This window comes from Chrysoperla carnea, chromosome X (assembly GCF_905475395.1).
Source record: "Chrysoperla carnea chromosome X, inChrCarn1.1, whole genome shotgun sequence".
Taxonomy (NCBI): Eukaryota; Metazoa; Arthropoda; class Insecta; order Neuroptera; family Chrysopidae; genus Chrysoperla; species Chrysoperla carnea.
The window spans coordinates 22,351,327-22,370,766 of NC_058342.1; the positions used below are offsets into that span (position 1 = coordinate 22,351,327).

Consider the following 19,440-nt stretch of genomic DNA (forward strand, 5'->3'; position numbering starts at 1 on the left):
TTCTACACACTCATACGAACATTTTGTGCCGGGTCTCATAAAAAGTCATATTGTTCCATAGAATTGCAACCTTAAATGCTTCATGTCCTAAAGTATGTGTGTCTATGACAACATTGTCCTAAAACAATGACTTTGAGCTGATGCGTAAAACATTTAATCTATCCGAAGGATTTTTTGTTAGCCATTCCAAGAATCCCTCAATATTCTCTGAAACTTTTTCTTACACACCCTAAAATGTTATTTGGATCATTTGTATCAAAAGCTCTCATGGCTACAAAACTTTAACGATTAGTTTTCGAAATAGGGGCGATCGAAGCTGCGAATATATTATAGTTCTAGTATATGACTAGGGAAATGTTTTTATGTGAAAATTTTCAAACTGCCCCAAAATGTTTTTCCAATCGTTTTGAACAAAAATTCTCACGGCCACAAAACTTTTTAACGAATAGTTTTCTAGTTGCGGGGGATCAAAGCTATACGTATATTTATATTTATAGTATCTATATGAATAGCAAAATGACTTTCTGTGAAATTTTTTCATACCGCCTTCAAAATGTACTTCGGGTTGTTCTGATCAAAAGCTCTCACAGCCACAAAATTTTTCAACGGCTAGTTTTCGAGTTACGGGCAATCAAACCTACATATACATTATAGTTATATAGCCCGTAGCTCGAAAATTACTCGTTAAAAGATTTTGTTGTTGTGAGAGCTTTTGATCAGAACGACCCAAAGAACATTTTGACGGCTTTTTGAAAAAGTTTCACAGAAAGTCATTTTCCTAATCACATAGGTAATATAAAAATATAAGTGTAGCTTTAATCGATCGTAGCTCGAAAACTACTCGTTAAAAAGTTTTGTGTCCGTGAGAGTTTTTGAACAGAACAATTTGAAGAGAACATTTTGGGGGCGGTTTGAAAAAGCTTCATAGAAAGCCATTTTCTAGGCATATACTAATACTGTAATATATTCGTAGCTTTGACCGTCATTAGAATATTCGAATGATTCTACCCTCTGTTTCTACAAAATCTTAAGTTCAACTACCGTTTTCGTAATAGGTTATTGAGAATGTGGATTTTAAAGCAGTTACTAGACTGCTATCAAAAATAACTAGACTTTCTGGATAAAGCAGTTTTATCAAACTATATAAGGTAACATGGGTACTTTTAATTTATTTTAAGTTGTTTTCCATTGTTTTAACCGTTAAAGACAATGGCTGCATCTGATTAGCTAAGTTATCATACTGATGTGAGACTGCGGCTTTCAAAAGCATCTAATTTTCTCGATAAATCAAGCTACCTACCTAAAAAGGAAAGATAAAATTAAGCTCTAGATCTCAGTAATTAAAAGTCTTCTGATCGCAATAGTTAGAAGTTTTTACAATTTACTATAAAATAGCAAAACCGTAATATACCTAATAAAGGAATGGCTGCGACAAGCCTTTATTGGTTACTGGGATTTTGCGCTATTCATCCGATCGGATAGCTAAGCTGGACCTCATAAGAACACAGATGAGAAAGGTGGTGGGATTCTTGACAGGGCACTGATAGAATTACCACCTTCATATGAGAATTTCTCATAATCCCAATTGTAGGGTCGATAGAGGACGATGAACCCGATGATAGAGTCGATAGAAGACGATGAATCCATGCATGCTATTTGCACCTGCAGGGTGTCAAGTATAGAATGTACGGGTTCAAAACCTTGGATCCATCAATCCTTGGAGCAATCTCAGCCGAAAAGCTGTGGACTTTCTGTGTGGCGTCTGGCCTTATCAGAATTCTATTGCTTCATCTACTTGAAATAGTACCTATTAACCGAAGACGTCTTCCGGATGTTGTTCTCAAAAAGAATAGAGGGGACTCCTTGGTCTTAGTCTTCTTCTTCTTCTGGTCTTGGTGCTAAAAATTTATTTAAAATAGAAAAAACTTTGGGATTCAGTTGTTTCGATTGTTCTTTTGGAAGGAATCTAATTAGGAACTAATTATTGATAAAATACGAACCAGAGATGCCATAAAAATTGGAATGGATCGTGGCTACTTTCTATTTGTGATCTTTAAATGTGATATATTAAATTCTTTACGTAGAATTATTACCAAAATTAATTAGTTATGCCCGGTCGTGTGTGCGAAGCTTCAGGGGGGTGGCGAACCTTATGTATGAACGTGTCATTTTTCTTAAGAAATGTTTAATGACTTCGTAATTATTGTGATTCACAATTAATTCTTTCTTAATGACGTTTCCTATGCAATATCGATTGCAGATTTAGTGACGTCATTGCTTTGATCTATTACATTTCCGACCAGTTTTAAAATATTCTCTTTTATGTATTATGTTTCTAGATAGAGGAGTATCTTTGATGCGTTCAATTATATTTTATTTCTTATGGAAATCATCAAAAAGTTAGTAGTCTAGTCAACAAGTTCAAATTGACGACGTATAGAAATACTGGCCGTAGAAATACGAGTGATAGATCGTTGAATTCGGAATGATGTCTAAAAAAAAGTTCCAGGAGCGTATTTCAGCTCAAAAGTTATAAACAATTAAAAATGAAGAAAGGAAGAAAGAAAAGGTATATTAATAATGGACCAAGACTTTCGAGAGTGGGAGTTTTTTATTGAAAATTTCCTCCTCTTTAAGAATCTTTTTTTCTTAAATTTCATAAATATTTTATGAAACATTGGCGAAAAACGAAATACCTTTGTTTTTCGTCTTTAATAGTTTATAATTTTTGCAATTTTCTATGTGCTGAAAAACGCTTCTAGTACATTTTTCTAGACATCATTTCGAATCCAACGAGCTACCACACGTATTTTTACTATCACTATTTCTATATTTCTGGCTGCCCGCCTGGCCGTCTATGGTCAATTGTTAGTTTTCATTTGTTATTAGTATATTCATAAAATCTTCGCGCTGCTGAGAGGTGCTCAGATCTGTAACTCGAAAGGTTACAGTGGGGCAAATATCAGCATCTTCTCAGATAATCGTCCGCTCTTCGGACTCTTGATGCGTCGAGATTCCAATCAAGAATAGTCTATGAATGATTCGAGGAGCTGGATGATTTGGCACTGAATAATACAGTCAGGCTGATCTGGGTTTCGGGTCACTCTGGAATGAAGCAGCAGACTCATTGGCACGAGAGGGGTTGTCTCAAATGCCCATTTCACTTGAATCTGTCATTCTCATAGCAAGATGCTCTGTAATTTACCGAATCAATGAATGGTTACGATAATCCCATCTTGATTAATGGTACTTTACGCAGGGCCTTCGATATGCCAACCTGTGTATAACCATAGCTAGGCCATTCGACTGTGAACTAAGCCTGAAACTTATTAGAGCATAGTTAAGAAGGGTGGTGGGTTTCTTAGGAGGATGACGAAACCTCCATACATGTTATTTGCACCTGCAGAAATCTGCAGGGCGTTAGATTCAGAATGTTCGAGTCTGAAACCTTGAATCCATCAATCCTGGGAGAGATCTCGATGAAGAAGCTTTTGCGTGGCGCCTGGCCTCGATAAAATCCTTTAGCTTCATCCGATTTTAATAGCGCCTCCTATCCGAAGACGTCTCATCTTCGGGTAACAGATCGTTCTCAAGGAAAGCACAAAGGACTCTTGGTCTAGGTGCTAGGTACTCACTTATTATTAGTACATTCATAGCTCAAGTTTAGTCGAAACCGCTTAATGGTACCTGTCTTTAGGATAATAAAAACGATGCCTTTTTTACTTGTTTTGTATCTCCAAAAATTTTCTTCTTTAATTCCAATAAAACTTAAAACTTCTATCCCTTCTCAATGTAACTCTTGACCAATGCTAAGTGATCGTACTACCTTAATTGAAGAATTATGTTTGGTTTTACAAGAATATAATTTTTGTTGTGTTAATTAAAACGAATATTTTTAATATCGTTGCACATTCTTTTGTTTAAATAATTAATAAAACTTATTAGAAAATGTTTACAAAAACATTTCATTTTAAAATGAATATGTTTGAGTTTTAAAATATAATTTGTGGAAATCGTTAATTATATTTTATTTTAAATTATGCATAACAATAACAATATTTATTAATGGAATTTCGCAAATTCACTTATAGTTCAGGCAAGTTAGGAATTTGGTTCGTTAAATTTTGAAGCAAGTATTTTCTCAACGTAAAATGTAGACTTTTAATTTATTTAAGAACTAGCTTGATACCCGTCTGCTTCATTGGGCTTAAAAGTAAAAACCACCGCTTTATAGCCTCCACCTCTTTTGATCTGACTTAATAACGTTCCAACACTTGAAGGGATTATTTTACGCAGCTAAAAGATATGCATAGTTTTCAATTTTTAAAATTGTAAAATAGTCATAATTCATTGTGTATATTAGAAAAGGTGGCTCTGAATTGTTTGACATTTACTATTTTAAATTTTTACAGAAACCTTTAATTTATGGTTCAAAATGATGGTCATAGATCTGCTCCAATTTATAATCATCATTTTTAACCATAAATTGAAGATTTCTGTAAAAATTTAAAATAGTAAATGTTAGATTAAATTTAATTTTGTTTTCTTTTTTTATATATCTTTATAAATTATAGTTCATGTGTTATTCTGATATATCAGCTATATTGCTGTACAGTTTCATTTAAAACCGTTCACTAGTTTTTGCGTGAACAAACAAACAAACATCCTTGCTTTCATATTTATAATATATAGGGATTTTCGACCAGTCATCAAATGCACCCGATTATTGTACTTTTTGGGTTAAAATTACTCTTAACACTGAGTTTTATCGAAATTGGAGATAAAAAAATTCTCGATTTTTTGCAATTTTTTTAAGGGGTACGTACCCCTTTAAAAAATCGAGAAAAACGCAAAAAAAAATTTAGTTTTGGAATTTGATGAAACTCGGTGGATGGAGTAATTTTGATCCAAAAAGTATAAAAATCAGGTTAATTTAATAATTGGATGCAAAATTTCTGAAATATCGTAATATTTGGATCGATTTTAGTCCGTATCTCAAAAACTATTCGACCAGTCATCAAATGCATTTGCCCGATTGCGAGGTTTGATAGAATCAATTTTCCCTCTGCGAGGTGTCTAAAATACTTTTACCACCTTTTTCAATTTTCTTTAGTCTTTAATTTCTGAGATCTGATACAATTGCGATTCTTTTTGAAAACCCTGTATATTCTTTAATCAACATTTTTTGGCCAGTTCACTATTTTATTATTGAGCTTCACTTAAAACAGACATAAAAAAAGCCATTTTAACAAAATTAACTTTTATGGTAGCTATTAACAAATTGGATATTTTGTTTTCCCAAAAAGTATCCAACTAGTTTTAAATATTTATTATGATTCAAAGATCCTGGCCAAATAGACAAAAGACTTTTCAAATAAATTGTCTGCAATTTGGTAAACGGTCTTAACATATTGATCAAAACTATCAAGGGGTCAGCCCTAAGTTTCAAATAATCGTTTTTGAGAGATATTGTAAGTCAAAGTTGAACCATAGGGTATAAGGTTGCCACCTTTGAAAACTTACAAAACTGGAAATTAGCAAAATCTCCGGTTTAACAAAAATTTTAAATCGGAGACTATAATTTATATTTTTCCGTTGTATTAAAATGAAAGTTGTTGCCAGATATACGTTTCCAAAGGCGTGCACATACTACTGTCTATTTTTAAAATTGATCCTTGATTTATGATCGAAAGGCTAATTTGCGAACTTGGTGGTTGTTGAGATATTAAAACTGTTTTAACATCTTTTTTACTGTACTAATAGATCTTTGTTTAATTAAATTTATTTAAGGTTGATTACAGTAACTTTACGGGCAGGACCCTCAATTCTAAATGAAAAAAATTTCTAAAAACTCGAATATTCATATTTTAAAAAAAATTTATTTAAAAAAAAACCATAATAAAAAAAATTTTTCCAAGAAAAATTGAATTAATTTTTAAAATATGCATTTTTTGTTATATTTTAAATAAATACATTATAGAGCCATCTATTGACTTAAATAAAAAAGTTTAAACGTTGTAAGCATTTTATATATGTTATGTCGGAGTTATTCTTATTGAATATCATTAACGGTAAAAAAGCGTACTGCATACGTTTGAACTAAGCCCTTAATAGAATTAAAATACTTTTTTTTTATTCATATGTTATATTTCAATACAAAAAAAGATTATTACATTAATCTCTCATTTACAAATTCCTAGAATCATTATTTGACAACTACAAAAAAAGCTACAATTACATGAAAACTTATAAAAAAAAAGCTCTAAATAAAATGATGCTTTTTTGTTTTGTTTTGAGTTTTTGTTTTTAAGAGGGAAATATAAAATGATTATGAAAATAAATAGTAAATAATATTGAATATATACTTCGAAGGCATGGTTCAATCGATAACAGTTTGGTATACATGTATGAATGTATGTTTAGTTACATAGGAGAATAACGCTTGGTCGACCGTACATGGGCTGTGGATATAGCTTGTCGAACCCCCAAATATTTGCGCTGTGGTTCCCTCTCTTATGCTCCTCGCATATGGCCGATAATAAAACTATACGCTTTAAATACAAACCATTACAAATTTTCAAATAAAAATCATACCAAATTCCATAAAAATAGTGTTTAATAAATTTATATTTATTCCAAAGAATAATACAAAACATTTTTAACGTATTTTGTGTGATTTTGTTCTGATTTTAATACAGTTTTGTTACATTAAATCCAGGTGGCCATTACTTTTTAACTATTAAGACTTTTTATTTTTTTTAAGTACTTTTTACAGTTAGTTTCAATTTTCTCCCTGTTAAATAAAAATTTTAATATTTTTATTCAAAAGTTTTATATTATACCCATTTTTGTGTGAATTTTCTAGTGTGTGTTTTCTCTAATAAAAAAGTGATTGATGATATTTTTGTAAGGAAAATTCTGTTATGTCAACATGAAAATTTTTTTTATAATTGCATTACTACACCTAAATTGAAACAATTTTTTTTTAGTTTAATGTGATTTGTGAAATAATATTGAAAATTTTGTGATTTTTCATCGAATTTTTCTTCATTTGTTTTGATTTTATTTTAATGCAATAAAATTCATAGTTTCAAGGTACAGTAAAACCTTTTAAAATTATCAATCTTTGTATGTCAATTTTGTTTTTAGAGTTCAGTTTCGTGGAATTTTATAAGCTTTCGAAATGCTAAACCAATCCCTCATTTTTTTAGGTATCTGATTAATTATTTAAGTTAATTAAGGTCTTAATCGATTTTCGATGGAATTTTTTCGAGGAAACTCGACTAAAATCTATAAATACCGGTGAAATAAATTAAATTTTTGACATATGATAACAAATTTGAATTGCTCGATTTTTTATTAATTTAGGCGGGTGTAGAGAAATTTATCCGATTGATTTCTTAATTGAATTTTGGGTTATTTTTTCAATTGTTTCATGTAGGGAATATTTGAAGTACATCTTAAAGCATTTAATTAATGACCAAATCACCTTAGTTTCGATTATCTGCTTTGAATATTAAGCCAAAGGTAGTGAATTTGTCAATTCATTAATCACACGAGGCGTTGATTAAAATGCCATTCATTTCCATATTAGAATGCTCGGTATCGTTTTTGACATGCTTTAGTAAATCTATGGAAATTACGAAGGGAAAACTATGTAAGTTTGATTTTGTTTCCGTTTCAAAAAAACTGGAACCATGAGAAAATCTGAACTGATCTTACCACGGCCTTAATTCGTGGATATTAATTAATTTTCTCAATTTAGGAATTTCCCATTTGTATATCAAGGCTAGAGAATGACGTAATTACTTTTTATGTGCCTGTAGAAGTCTAAAAGCCCCCACATATTTGGTATAGCTTGGACAGTCAAGCGAAATTGTTGTTCGAAAAGTCGCGGAGATTATCAGATTTTTCCTGGTTGCCGAGCAAGCATGTAGCATGCAGTTAATTTCTTAGTGAAGACCCTAAAATATACCAAGTAAACTTAGAATGTTTGGGTTCATGATTTAAGGCTAAAAAAATCTCGCCTCTGATGTATTCTTTAATACTAAAGTAACCTCATTTTTTGATAAATCTTAGTTAAAACAGGTTCCGATTAATTGAGGAATATATTTTCCCAAGAAAAGTAAGGGCTGAATGCCTGAGACGGCCGATATCATAGAAGCTGGGTTGGTCGATCATATTCATATAAGGCGCGAAATTCAGTGATACTTCATTGAATTAATCGTAGAATTATCGTGATTTCATTGGAACTATCAAAACATTTAAAAAATATAACGACAATCCAATGAAATTCCTAGTAATTTGAATCAAATTAATGAATATTTAAAAAAATCTGTAGATATAAAAATTTTCACGAAAAACAATAACGTAAAAATGTGTGGAATTGATTAAATATTAAAAATTTTTTTTATAGGATCTGGCTGGCCAAAATAGTAATGACAGCTTTACTGGTGGCGTCAATAGTGCTGGAGGCACTAACGCTGGAGGGGGTGGAGCCCCAGGTACACCGAATTCACAGGGGATGAGGCCAAGTCCCTCGCCCACAGGATCAACTGGCTCACGATCTATGTCGCCGGCCGTCGGTCAACAGAATATTCAGATGCCTCCTCGACCATCTAGTAGCCAATCGGATGGAAGCGGACCCACTCGTATGAGTCACTCTCCAATGGCAACTCAAGGTATAAATATCATTGTTATAAAGATTGTCCTAAAATTAACGCAAGAATTAACTTTGAAAGAAAACTCAAAAACGTAAACTTACAAAAATTTTCCTTGGCTATTTTGTATAAATATAACATTTCATTGACACAGTTTGAAGGCGTGGGTAGTAAAGAAGTTTTTAACATAAGCCCCAAACTTCGTAAAATCTCTAAAGATACAAATTCTACGGTTTTTTTTTCTCAAATATACCTTTTCACATTTGATGAAGTTAAATTTTTATTCCGACCTTAGTTTGTTCGAAAATTGGTTCCTACTTAGTTATTGAAATAAGTACCACGGTACTCGAAATATAATTGCATATTAAGAAATTTCATTTAAAAAACAAACAACAGACTTGCATTTCGCTAAATATCGATATTTCGATAGCGTAACCATGGCCAGTAGCTAAATTTATTCATATAACACAGTACAAACATTCTTTCTCATTACTTATCGAAAATTTACAAATCATCGAATAAATAATAGTAGAATCAATCGGACAATTAATAGTAGACCAATAGTTTCTAGCATTAACGCTCTTTCCTTTAAAATTGCTAAATGGTTTGTTTCGGAATTTAATAATCTGCTCACTAAAAAGTTTCTCAATTAAAAACAATTTGGAATGAGATAGACAAAGTCTAGATGCTGTTTTAAACCCCTAAGATTTCATTTAACGCCACTGCTCTATATCCCAGTGTCCCAGTTGAAATGACTTTAAATCTACTTGAAAATTGGCCCTTAGAAAGTGATGTCAACATCATACAGAATGTTCGAATGTCAAGATATCGATATTTAGCGAAATTTGTATATTTTTTAATTATATTTTTAAAATATAAAAATTCGAGTATCGTGGTATTTATTTCAAAAACTTTATTTTGGATACTTCGTAATCAGAAAAAATAGGCCAAAAATTTTATAAACCCGGAGTATTGTTGTAATTACGAGTTGGGGTTGGTTGGGTTGAGTTTGTCGACTATAGAGGAGTTTTTTGGGGTCTGAAGTTTTAGACCTTGCGGTTAAAAATGGAACACTATTACAGAAATTTTATTTTGTCTATTTTTTCCTAAATCCGGTTACTGTCATTTTCGAGAAATCCTTTATTTTAAAAAACCAGTAACTATTAGTTGCCACACTGACTTTGTTTTTTCATTGTCAACATTTTATCGCACGAATGTGCAGTAAAATTGAAATCTTGCATTAATTTTGTGACAGTCTTTATATATATATACATTTTCATAAAGTCAAAATTATATTCAAAAATTCAGCGGTTTGAGTCTAATTAATAATTTTTTTGGTATTGATTCCCGCGCTTCTTTGAAATTTGATATGTTGTTAATTTTTAATTAATTTTCACAGAAGTTCTATTGTTTTATTAAATAATTTAGAAAAGTAATGTTTTTAATGGCACATCCACCTCTATATGAAGCGCTTTTCATTGAAATGTCCAAACTTTAAAATTAAACTAGTTGTATACAAGATATTTTAAACTTAAACAAGATTGTTACTTTTTCATGCCATTTTGTGTGACACATAATAGCGAATGACAACTATAGCTTGAGTAGCGCGATTTTATAATTAGGTAGTTTTTTTTTTGCAATTTCATATAGAAGGGATTTTTTTGTTGGATTATTTTCAGGGACATTCCTCAAATGTGTCTTGGAAAACACGTTTTATCAAATATCTTTTTTCGTTTTTCTGTTCGCTAAACCAAATTTGAGATATTTGATAAAACGTGTTTTCCAAGTTGACGACTGAAGGTTGCGCCTCCCACCGTCCCGCCAACTTGGTTTTACATTCGGGGGATACTCCTGAACATATTTCAACAAGAAAATCCCTTCGGTAAAAAATTGCAATATGAACCTATTTTTTTGCTCTTGCTATTGGGGTAGCAAATCGTTGAACAACGCAGACAAATTATTCGAGTATTTTTATCTAAATGAATGCGTAGTTCGATCTATTTATGGTGCGATTACGTGATTTTCATTGGTACATATCGTTACATTGAGTCAATTTGTAAAAATCTTAAATTACCTGGTTGTGTAAATCAGAAAACATGCGAATGTCATCGAAAAATGAGGGCTGATCAAGTTCGGAAAAAATAGACCGAAAATTTTATAGATCCGGACTATTCATTTTTAATTCCGAGTTGGTTGGATTGAGTTGATCAACTATAAAAACTAGGACACTATTACAGAAATTTTTTCGGGTAGTTATTCAAGAATTGTATTTTTCGCATAAACGCTTGCTGCCTAGCGATGTCGAAACTGCGATTGCTATTTGGTTGACACAAAATGGCATAAAAAATCTTTCAAATCAAAATAATATCATATATTATTTAAGCTTTAAAATTCGGACATTCTTAATGTAAAACCTTTCATTAGAATACATTATTGGATAATAGTTAGACATAATTTGTATTCGTTTAGTCCATCGTAGCTTTTGCTATTGTGATTGCTGTTTTTAACCTTTTATCCAAAAGTTACGAAAGAAGAAGAAAAAAAATTTTAATACTTTTTGTAAACTTGTATTCGTCTATCCATTGTTAGTAAAGTTGCTTACAAGGATATGTTATATTAAGAAGAATTATTATGTTTACGGGTATCACATAGCTGTTACAATTTTAGATTCAAAAACTAAAACAAATCGGGCAGTGCTGTGAAATTAACTTTTTTGATCGAAAGTATTTGTCGCGTTTTTTGCCCTAAGGTTATTGTCTCGCTATGGGCATAGTGTCGGAAATTTCTAATTTTTTTTATACCTATTGAGGATATCATAGTACAATTACCATAAAAATTTGAATTCGATTGACTTTTCTAACTCGAGATAAATTTAATTAAAGTTCGGATAATTCTGAATTTAAAAAAAACCAAAAGTATTGCCCGTTTCATTATTGAGATATAATAACGGAGAGTTAATCAGTTTTATTGTTTAAAAGAAATGGCCATAGTTAGAGTATAGGTAGTTGAAGAGAGATATTTATATTAACAAAATTATAAACAGCAAGTTTCCACACAGGCAAATAGTATTTTCAACGTAAACGAAACGAATTAAATTACAAATATTAAATGATCATAGATCTTTCGACTTTTTTCTTGAACGATTCACACTAGTCGTGATTTGGATAAAATGGATTTTCATGGGCATTTTCTAGTATTATTAATTTTAGTGAGCAAAATCTGTTTTCAATCATTGTATCTCTTCGAAAATAATAAAATGTGTAGGTACTTTTACTAAGAATGTATGGTTAAGCGTAAAGTTTACAAAAAATAATTTCGATTTTCGGAATCCAATAATTTTTGGAATCACGTATACAAACTCAATTTGAAATTGGATAACTGTGTAATCAATTTTCTTGCGATAAACGGAATAAGGATAATTTTTCGGCCTATTTTTTACATGTATATATTCATTTTAGAACATGTGGATGCCGAAAACTAAACTATATATAAATCTTTTTAGTTAAAATAATTACTTTATTTAAGGAAGGATCGTTTCAGTTTTTTTGACAAAAAATCGACGTTTTTTTAAACTTTTATTATTTATAAAAGCGTGTATATAACAATTAAAAAAAAAAAAAAAAATCGTTATAAAAATACAAAAAATAATGAGTTTATTCAAAAAATTTTATATGATACTAATTATTAATATTTAAAAATTTAGGGGGATATCAAGGGCCACCACAATCATCTCATATAACAGGCTATAAAATGCCTGGTGGGGTCGGCGGGCAATCAACAGGTTCGAGCGGTCCACCTGGTGGACCTCCATATAGTGGAGGTGGTCCTCAACATACAAGTGGGCCTCCACAATCTCATAACCAATTTCCACCATCGACTCAAGGTAAATTATTGATTTGATATTATTTTTTGAATGAATGTTAATTGTACAAAATTTTTGTTGTAGGAAATTACGGAGCAGCTCGAGCACCAGGAAATATGCAGTACAGTCCAAATCAAGTTTATGGTGGGCCAAATAATCCTGGTGGACAAGGTCCTAATCCAAATGTTAACAATATTAATTCCGCACAATATTCAGGTCGCCCAATGCCAAATCATGTAAGAATCAATTTATTTTTATTATTTAGCTCGAAAATACGGGCCGTTATAAACTGTTACATCAAAAAGGGAAAGCTTTTTTTTTTATAAAACAAAGATGTTCAGAAATGCTCAAGAATCTGTAATTAGTACGGAATTGATCAATCAAATAGGTCGTCTTTAGTAGGTCCCCTAAACACAGAATTAAATATAAAAAAAAAATTTATGTGGTCTATTAGACCTTTTTCTTTTATGAATTAATATAAATTTTGCACTTGGGTGAATGGAATAAAGCATCTTGTCACACGAAAGTACAAGATATTTACGAGAAATCGGATTAGTATCTTCGTGAAAACAAGGTCTGTGAGTTTTCTTCTGAACCATATATCTAGATATAACTCTGAAAATGATCGAAACACTTGGATCTTAAGAGAAAATTGCTAGATCTAATTCTTACCTTTTATTTCCTATTTGTATCGAAATAATTTCGAATCTTTTTATCTTACACAATTTTAATCTTCGTTCACGTAGCAAAAATTTGTTCGTATACTGAATAAAACTTGGCAAGACTTTTGAAGTCTCATTCGTTGTCTTGGGATATTATAGTTCCATCTTGATTATGGGAAGTGTCTTGTTATTTGAGGGTTAACGAAAATTTGACAAAAATATGTGGTTAGCATGATGTGTGCAACGGAAGAGTTCGTAGTCGAGGACACCAAACGGTCAATGGACTTGCTCGTAAAGAGACATTCTCGTGTCAGCGGGTTTTGAAATTACTAGAAGACAGATTACCTAAAAATAGGAAATAGAAAGATACAATTTCATTGGCAAAAACCGAAAAGACATAAAATTCATAATTGGAGGGCTTACCGATCAATGTACGCATCTATTCCTCATGCAGCTGGATAAGAGTGGCAACTCTTCCATAATATGATAAGAAAGGTGATCGCCTTCCTGCCTTTTAACAAACTGCCCTCTCATAGATAAAATGAGCTGACTAATATTTGAATCCACTGCAGCAACTAAATTCTAACGCTGCCCTATCATTCGAAAAAAAGATAAATCAATTCGACAGTGACTAGTGAAAAGAAATTAGGTATGGTGGAGGGTAGAAGAGGCTTAATAAGGGGTTGATAAAAAAGGCTTGGAAAGGTTTTATTTTTCATGCTTCTCGGTCACTACTACTTCTTCAAGTTACTACTAAGTTTCTTTTACACTTTTCCCTACACTAGATGTAACAGTTAAAAAAATTAATCCTTTATTTGTCGAGTAACTTTGATTTTTATATTTTTAGTTTCCTGGTTACCAATCGCAACCATGGAATCCACCTGGAAGTGGTGGAGCACCTCCGTTATCACCAAACATGGCCGGTAAAGGTGGTAACATACCAGTAAGCCAACAAAGTGGTCCACCCGGTCAAGGAGGCCCACCCGCATCATCTCCACTACTTCATGCACCAAATTCCCAATCACCCAGACCGCCACCTCATTATTTAAAGCAACATTTAACACACAAGTTCGGCGGTGGTGGTGGAGGAAGTATTAGTGTGGTAACCAGTCATAGTCCACCACAAGGATATCCTGGAATGGGTCCACCCAATGTTGGTATGCATCATCATGTGGGTGCAACAATGGGACCACCTTCAATGGGCGGCCATATGGGTCATAATATAAGTATGGGTCCGCCAAATATTGGCCAATCAAATAGCCATGATGGTGGTCCAATGCCACCGCCAAGTAGTACTCCAAATTCTCATATGCCAATATCGATTGGTGGTGATGTAGGACCATCCGGATCGGGATCTGAAACCAGTTCCGTGGATAATGGAATCACTACAACGGCAGCTAGTAATGTGGGAACACATGTTACACCGTCTGTTGGTGGGAATACGGTTACGTCTGTCGTTACAACTGGTCCTGATGGAACATCACTTGACGAAGGATCACAGCAATCCACCTTGTCCAATGCTTCAATTGGTATGTATAATTATTATAAAAGCATAAAAGCTCTTTTTTTGGAGATAGTTAAAAGCAAAAGCGTGGTTCATGTCATATAGTGTCGTAAGGTAGATTTAATTTTAATACAATCAAAAGTATTCTGGAAAGTACACCTTGACTATATGGCAACAATTGCCAAAAGTATATGAATGCATTATTTTAAGGTGTACGAGCGCCAGGGCAATTTTGCATAAAAGGCTTGATTTTTTTTAATATGAAGTTGGACTCAGACTAAATCAATTCTGAAAATTTTAGGGGGAGAGGGTTCCAATTTAAGTGATTTGGATAACATACTACCTTAAGGTTTTTGTATATTCTTCAATTGAATTGCCAAGAATGTTCTTAAAATCTTCAAAGTTAACTTCTTTTTACGATTTTTTCCTGAGCATTCTAGGCAGATATGTTTGTTTCTTTGATATGTTGCAATGATATGCAATGTAAAGGCAATGTTAATTCAAGTTTTCGACCTCGGCAAACGACCGAATCATGTTGAAAAATAAGAAAAACCTCGAAAATTTTGATCTTAATTCAGATTTTGACCTGGAAAGACTGGTTTTTCATAAAAACTTGTAGTATTTTTTTTAAAGAAGGTTAAATTTGCAACAATTTGAGGTCAAGTCGGTTTTTTGTAGGACCAATAGTTTCGGAGATACATCTTTTCAAAATTTTTCTATTTTTCCAAGTGTTTTTTCTTTAAATTTCATCTTGTAGTCCGTTAGAGATAGAACAAAAATTTAAACATAAAAAGTGTACCTTATCAAATAATAAATAACTTTTGTAAATATTGCAAAATAGGACAAAATTTTGGTGTCCATTTTCTCCAAAACTATAAAAGATAGGGAGTTGAATAATTGCAAGTAGCTTTAACTAGTCATCTTGTGAAACATTGTTAAGGAAAAAATGTTCCAAGCAAAAGTTGTTTATTTTTTTGCAAGAAACATTTTTTACATTTAAACTTTTTTCTATCTCTAACTGTTTACAAGAAGGAATTTTGCGTAAAATCGTGTAGCTTAAAAAATAGTCAAACCTTGAAAAGCTGTATCTCCGAAACTGTTGGCCTTATAAAAACCGGTTTTATCAAATTGTTGAAAATTTCCTTCTTTAAAAATAAATACTACAATTTTTGAGGAAAAACCAGTCCTTCCGGGTCTAAACCTTTTCGAGTTTTTTTCTATTTTTCGGCATGATTCGGTCGTTGGCCGAGGTCGAAAACTTGTATTTAACATTACCTTTACATGGCAAACAACATTACCTGATTTGATTCAAGGTCCAATGTTTAATTTGATTGTATTACTAGTAATATGGTATCAAACTCGAAAGATTCGAATCCTTTATTTTTAATTATTTCGAATAATATTAAATAAATTTGTTATTTTAAAATAGCGTCTGGAGAAGATCCACAATGCAGTACACCAAAATCTCGTAAGAATGATTTAAGCTCCAGTGGCGGCCATTATAGTCATCCAACAACACCACAAAGCACGGTACCGTCACCTGGTGCAGCAAGTATGAATTCAATGCACGCCGACGAATACGATATAAGTAGCCCTAGTTGGCCACGAACTCCTGCCAGTCCGGTAATTATTACTTTTATTATTTAAATTTTATTGTTTTGATTTAATTTTTTTTTGTAAATATTTAAAAAAAAAACTTTGTAGTGTTTTATTTTGAGACACGGGTGAAGGTTTTTTTTGTTAGTGTGTTTTCTCACACGATTTTTTGGGAAAAGTTTTATGGGATTTTAAAATTAGATATTTAAATCGAATTTTTAACTCACTTAAACGATTTTATTATACGAAAATTCGACGCACAAAGTTTCTCACATTTAAAAATTAAAATTAATCAACAAATTTCGAAACTTTAAAAAAAATGAAAATAGATATCTTGAGAAAATGCTTTAAAATTACTAGACATGAATTCTGGATTGAATTGTTCCTTATTAAAAAGATGGACCAACCAAAACTTATTAATCGAATTTATTTCAATAAGAGTGTTTTTAACACGGGAAAATTGTGAATTATCCGTGAATATAATTGAGACCAGGATTAGAGTTAGGAGTTGAGCAGGAATTATTATGGAAATTAGGGAAATGTAAAATTAGTAGTTGGGGGCAGCTAGTTCTCTTTAAATATCACATGATATGACTGTGGACATTCACCACAACTTAACCTAAACAAAGCACTCATACGTTTTAACGTTCAAAGCTGCGCCTAGAATAGAATATTTGCGTTGAAACGAATTTGAAATGCAATTTTTAAGTTTTACCGTCGACCTAGCGGCCTGGTCTGACTTCGCACGAAGAATTTTCGCAATCTTCAAGTATGCACCTGGTTTACTCTTATGCAGAGCCCGATTTATAGGGGGGGGGATAACTTTTATCGATAAAAATGCTTCAAGCAAAAAATGTTAAGTGTGTAGGCGCACATCTTACGCAGACATTAAATTTGACCTGTTTTCAAGCTCAATAAAAAGCTCATTCTACTCCATAACTGGTAATCGATAGATGAACACTTTAATTTAGAAAATTGTTTTTGATTAAAAAAGTAACATTTTTGTTCGAAAAATTTTTCCGAAAATCGTACAGTTTAGACAAAAACGGAAAGTTTTATCAAAAAAATGTTTTTTCGTATCAGAATTGTTATTCCGGATAATTGTTTCTGTGGAGAGTACTTAGCCTACGAAAAATTTTCCAATAAAAGTAGTGCGTTTTTTTTTTTATAAAAATCATTTTAGTTCAAATTGAATGAACAAACTCACAAAAACCTGAATTTTTACTATCAATTACTGGTTAAGGTAGTATAGGTCGTCAACAGACCATCTTTTTTTTTTCAAAATTTGAAATAGCGTACAAAATTTATAATACACACATTAACATAATTTATCATAATATTTAAACTGATTTTATAACAGTTTGATACCACATAAAATTCTATTTAAAAAAATAAATAGTATTTTGATCATTCATTTGATAAGCTATTGTAGTTATAATTCCTATATTATCGACATGTTATACTCTAGAAATCTTTTGTATCGTAATGAAAATAATAGATTGGCAATGTTACAACGGTTTAAAGCGCCGAGTTATGGTTCTTTAAAATTTTCGGAGTCGATTGTCTATTTTATAAAAACAATTTTTGTGACCTATTAATTAAACTTGTCAACCGATGTCAACGACATCTGTTATAGATTTTTAAATTTATCATACTCATAATGCAACATACGGAAACTACAAAGTGAATTATGATTAACGTTAATATTTTTTGATAATGATCGATAACATGTATTTTTTTATATATATAAATTGTTTAAACTTAAAGGTTTTTTTTGGTGCATTATTATGTGAACACAGTTTTTTTGGAAATATGAGAATTTTAGTCTTATATAAAGAATAACGCACGGGATCCCATTAAGTCAATGTAAAAACTACGATTTTTAATTTTCAATATTTCATTAAAAAGTCGATAAGGCATCCTCAAACTTGAATAAAAGAATTCATTATTTATAGAGCAAGAGCTCGCTGCAAAAAACCTGGCCTATCGAGTTACCGGATGAAGTATTTCTTAAATGATACTACTCACTGTAACTATTAAAAAAATCATTTAGTGCCAGGGCAAATATGGTGCATAACCTTGCTATATTTTTTCTAAGGTACATTTTTTGGACATAAACTGTACCAATCGAGTAACCGCTTGAAATTGATTTTAAAATGTAGTTTCGAGTGAGTAGAAAATAATTATGAACAACTGCCTCGGTCAATCTGGTGCTAACCCCATGGCACGACACATTTTTTAATTTTTTTCTGGTTGTGTTACCGTACCTATCGAGTAACCGCTTCAAACTGTAATTAAATTGAAGTTTAAACATTTCTTATTAAGAAAATATATTAGTGCCACTTCTATTTTGGTGACAAATGCCCGGCACGATACTTTATATTCCTTCAAGTCCCATACTATTGCTCATATAATCTATAACAGATACATTGGGGAATAAATGAATAATCTGATGGATAACAATTACAGTAATTTTTAAGTGATTTTTTACAATGAAAGTTCTCTCATATATTATACCATGTATATATGAAATATACATAGTATATTAAGTTTCGTCCCAAGTTTGTAACGCTTAAAAATATTGATGCTACGAAAAAAATTTTGGTATAGGTGTTCATAGAATCACCGTCCGTCTGTGGACACGATAACTCAAAAACGAAAAAAGATATCGAGCTGAAATTTTTACAGCGTACTCAGGACGTAAAAAGTGAGGTCAAGTTCGTAAATGAGCATCATAGGTCAATTGGGTCTTGGGTCCGTAGGACTCATCTTGTAAACCGTTAGAGATAGAACAAAAGTTTAAATGTAAAAAATGTTGCTTATAAAAAAATAAAAAACTTTTGATTGAAACATTTTTTTGTAAACATCACTGTTTACCCACGAGGGCGTTAATTAGGTGCAAATTTTATAGTATGTATTAATATAGGAATATCAGTTGAGTGTGTGTGTGTATTTAAAAGTGAATATCTTTTGTTATTTACGTGACGTCAAAAAAACAAACAATTGCGCATCAACACTATGTATTATAGTACCTATGTATTAGTATGGGATTATCAGTTATATATGTGTGACATGTATGTTTGTGTAATGTGACAGAGTAATCAACACTGTCTATACATGGTATTTCAACAATTAACTCAGTCAATTGTTTCCAAT

General features: G+C 31.7%; 1 protein-coding gene across 5 annotated transcripts in view; it reads left to right on the top strand.

Annotated features, from left to right (window-relative positions):
• Window positions 1-19,440, top strand: part of LOC123302694 (trithorax group protein osa) — a 59,504-nt gene that overhangs the window by 4,891 nt on the left and 35,173 nt on the right. For 4 of the 5 annotated variants that reach the window (XM_044885730.1, XM_044885731.1, XM_044885733.1 and 1 more), the window contains exons 3-7: window positions 8,417-8,681; window positions 12,364-12,543; window positions 12,607-12,758; window positions 14,032-14,713; window positions 16,118-16,311. In XM_044885730.1, coding sequence (XP_044741665.1) covers window positions 8,417-8,681; window positions 12,364-12,543; window positions 12,607-12,758; window positions 14,032-14,713; window positions 16,118-16,311 — 1,473 coding nt within the window. Of the gene's footprint in view, window positions 1-7,057; window positions 7,096-8,416; window positions 8,682-12,363; window positions 12,544-12,606; window positions 12,759-14,031; window positions 14,714-16,117; window positions 16,312-19,440 lie in introns of those variants that run through there. The other variant, XM_044885734.1, reaches the window with a different exon arrangement.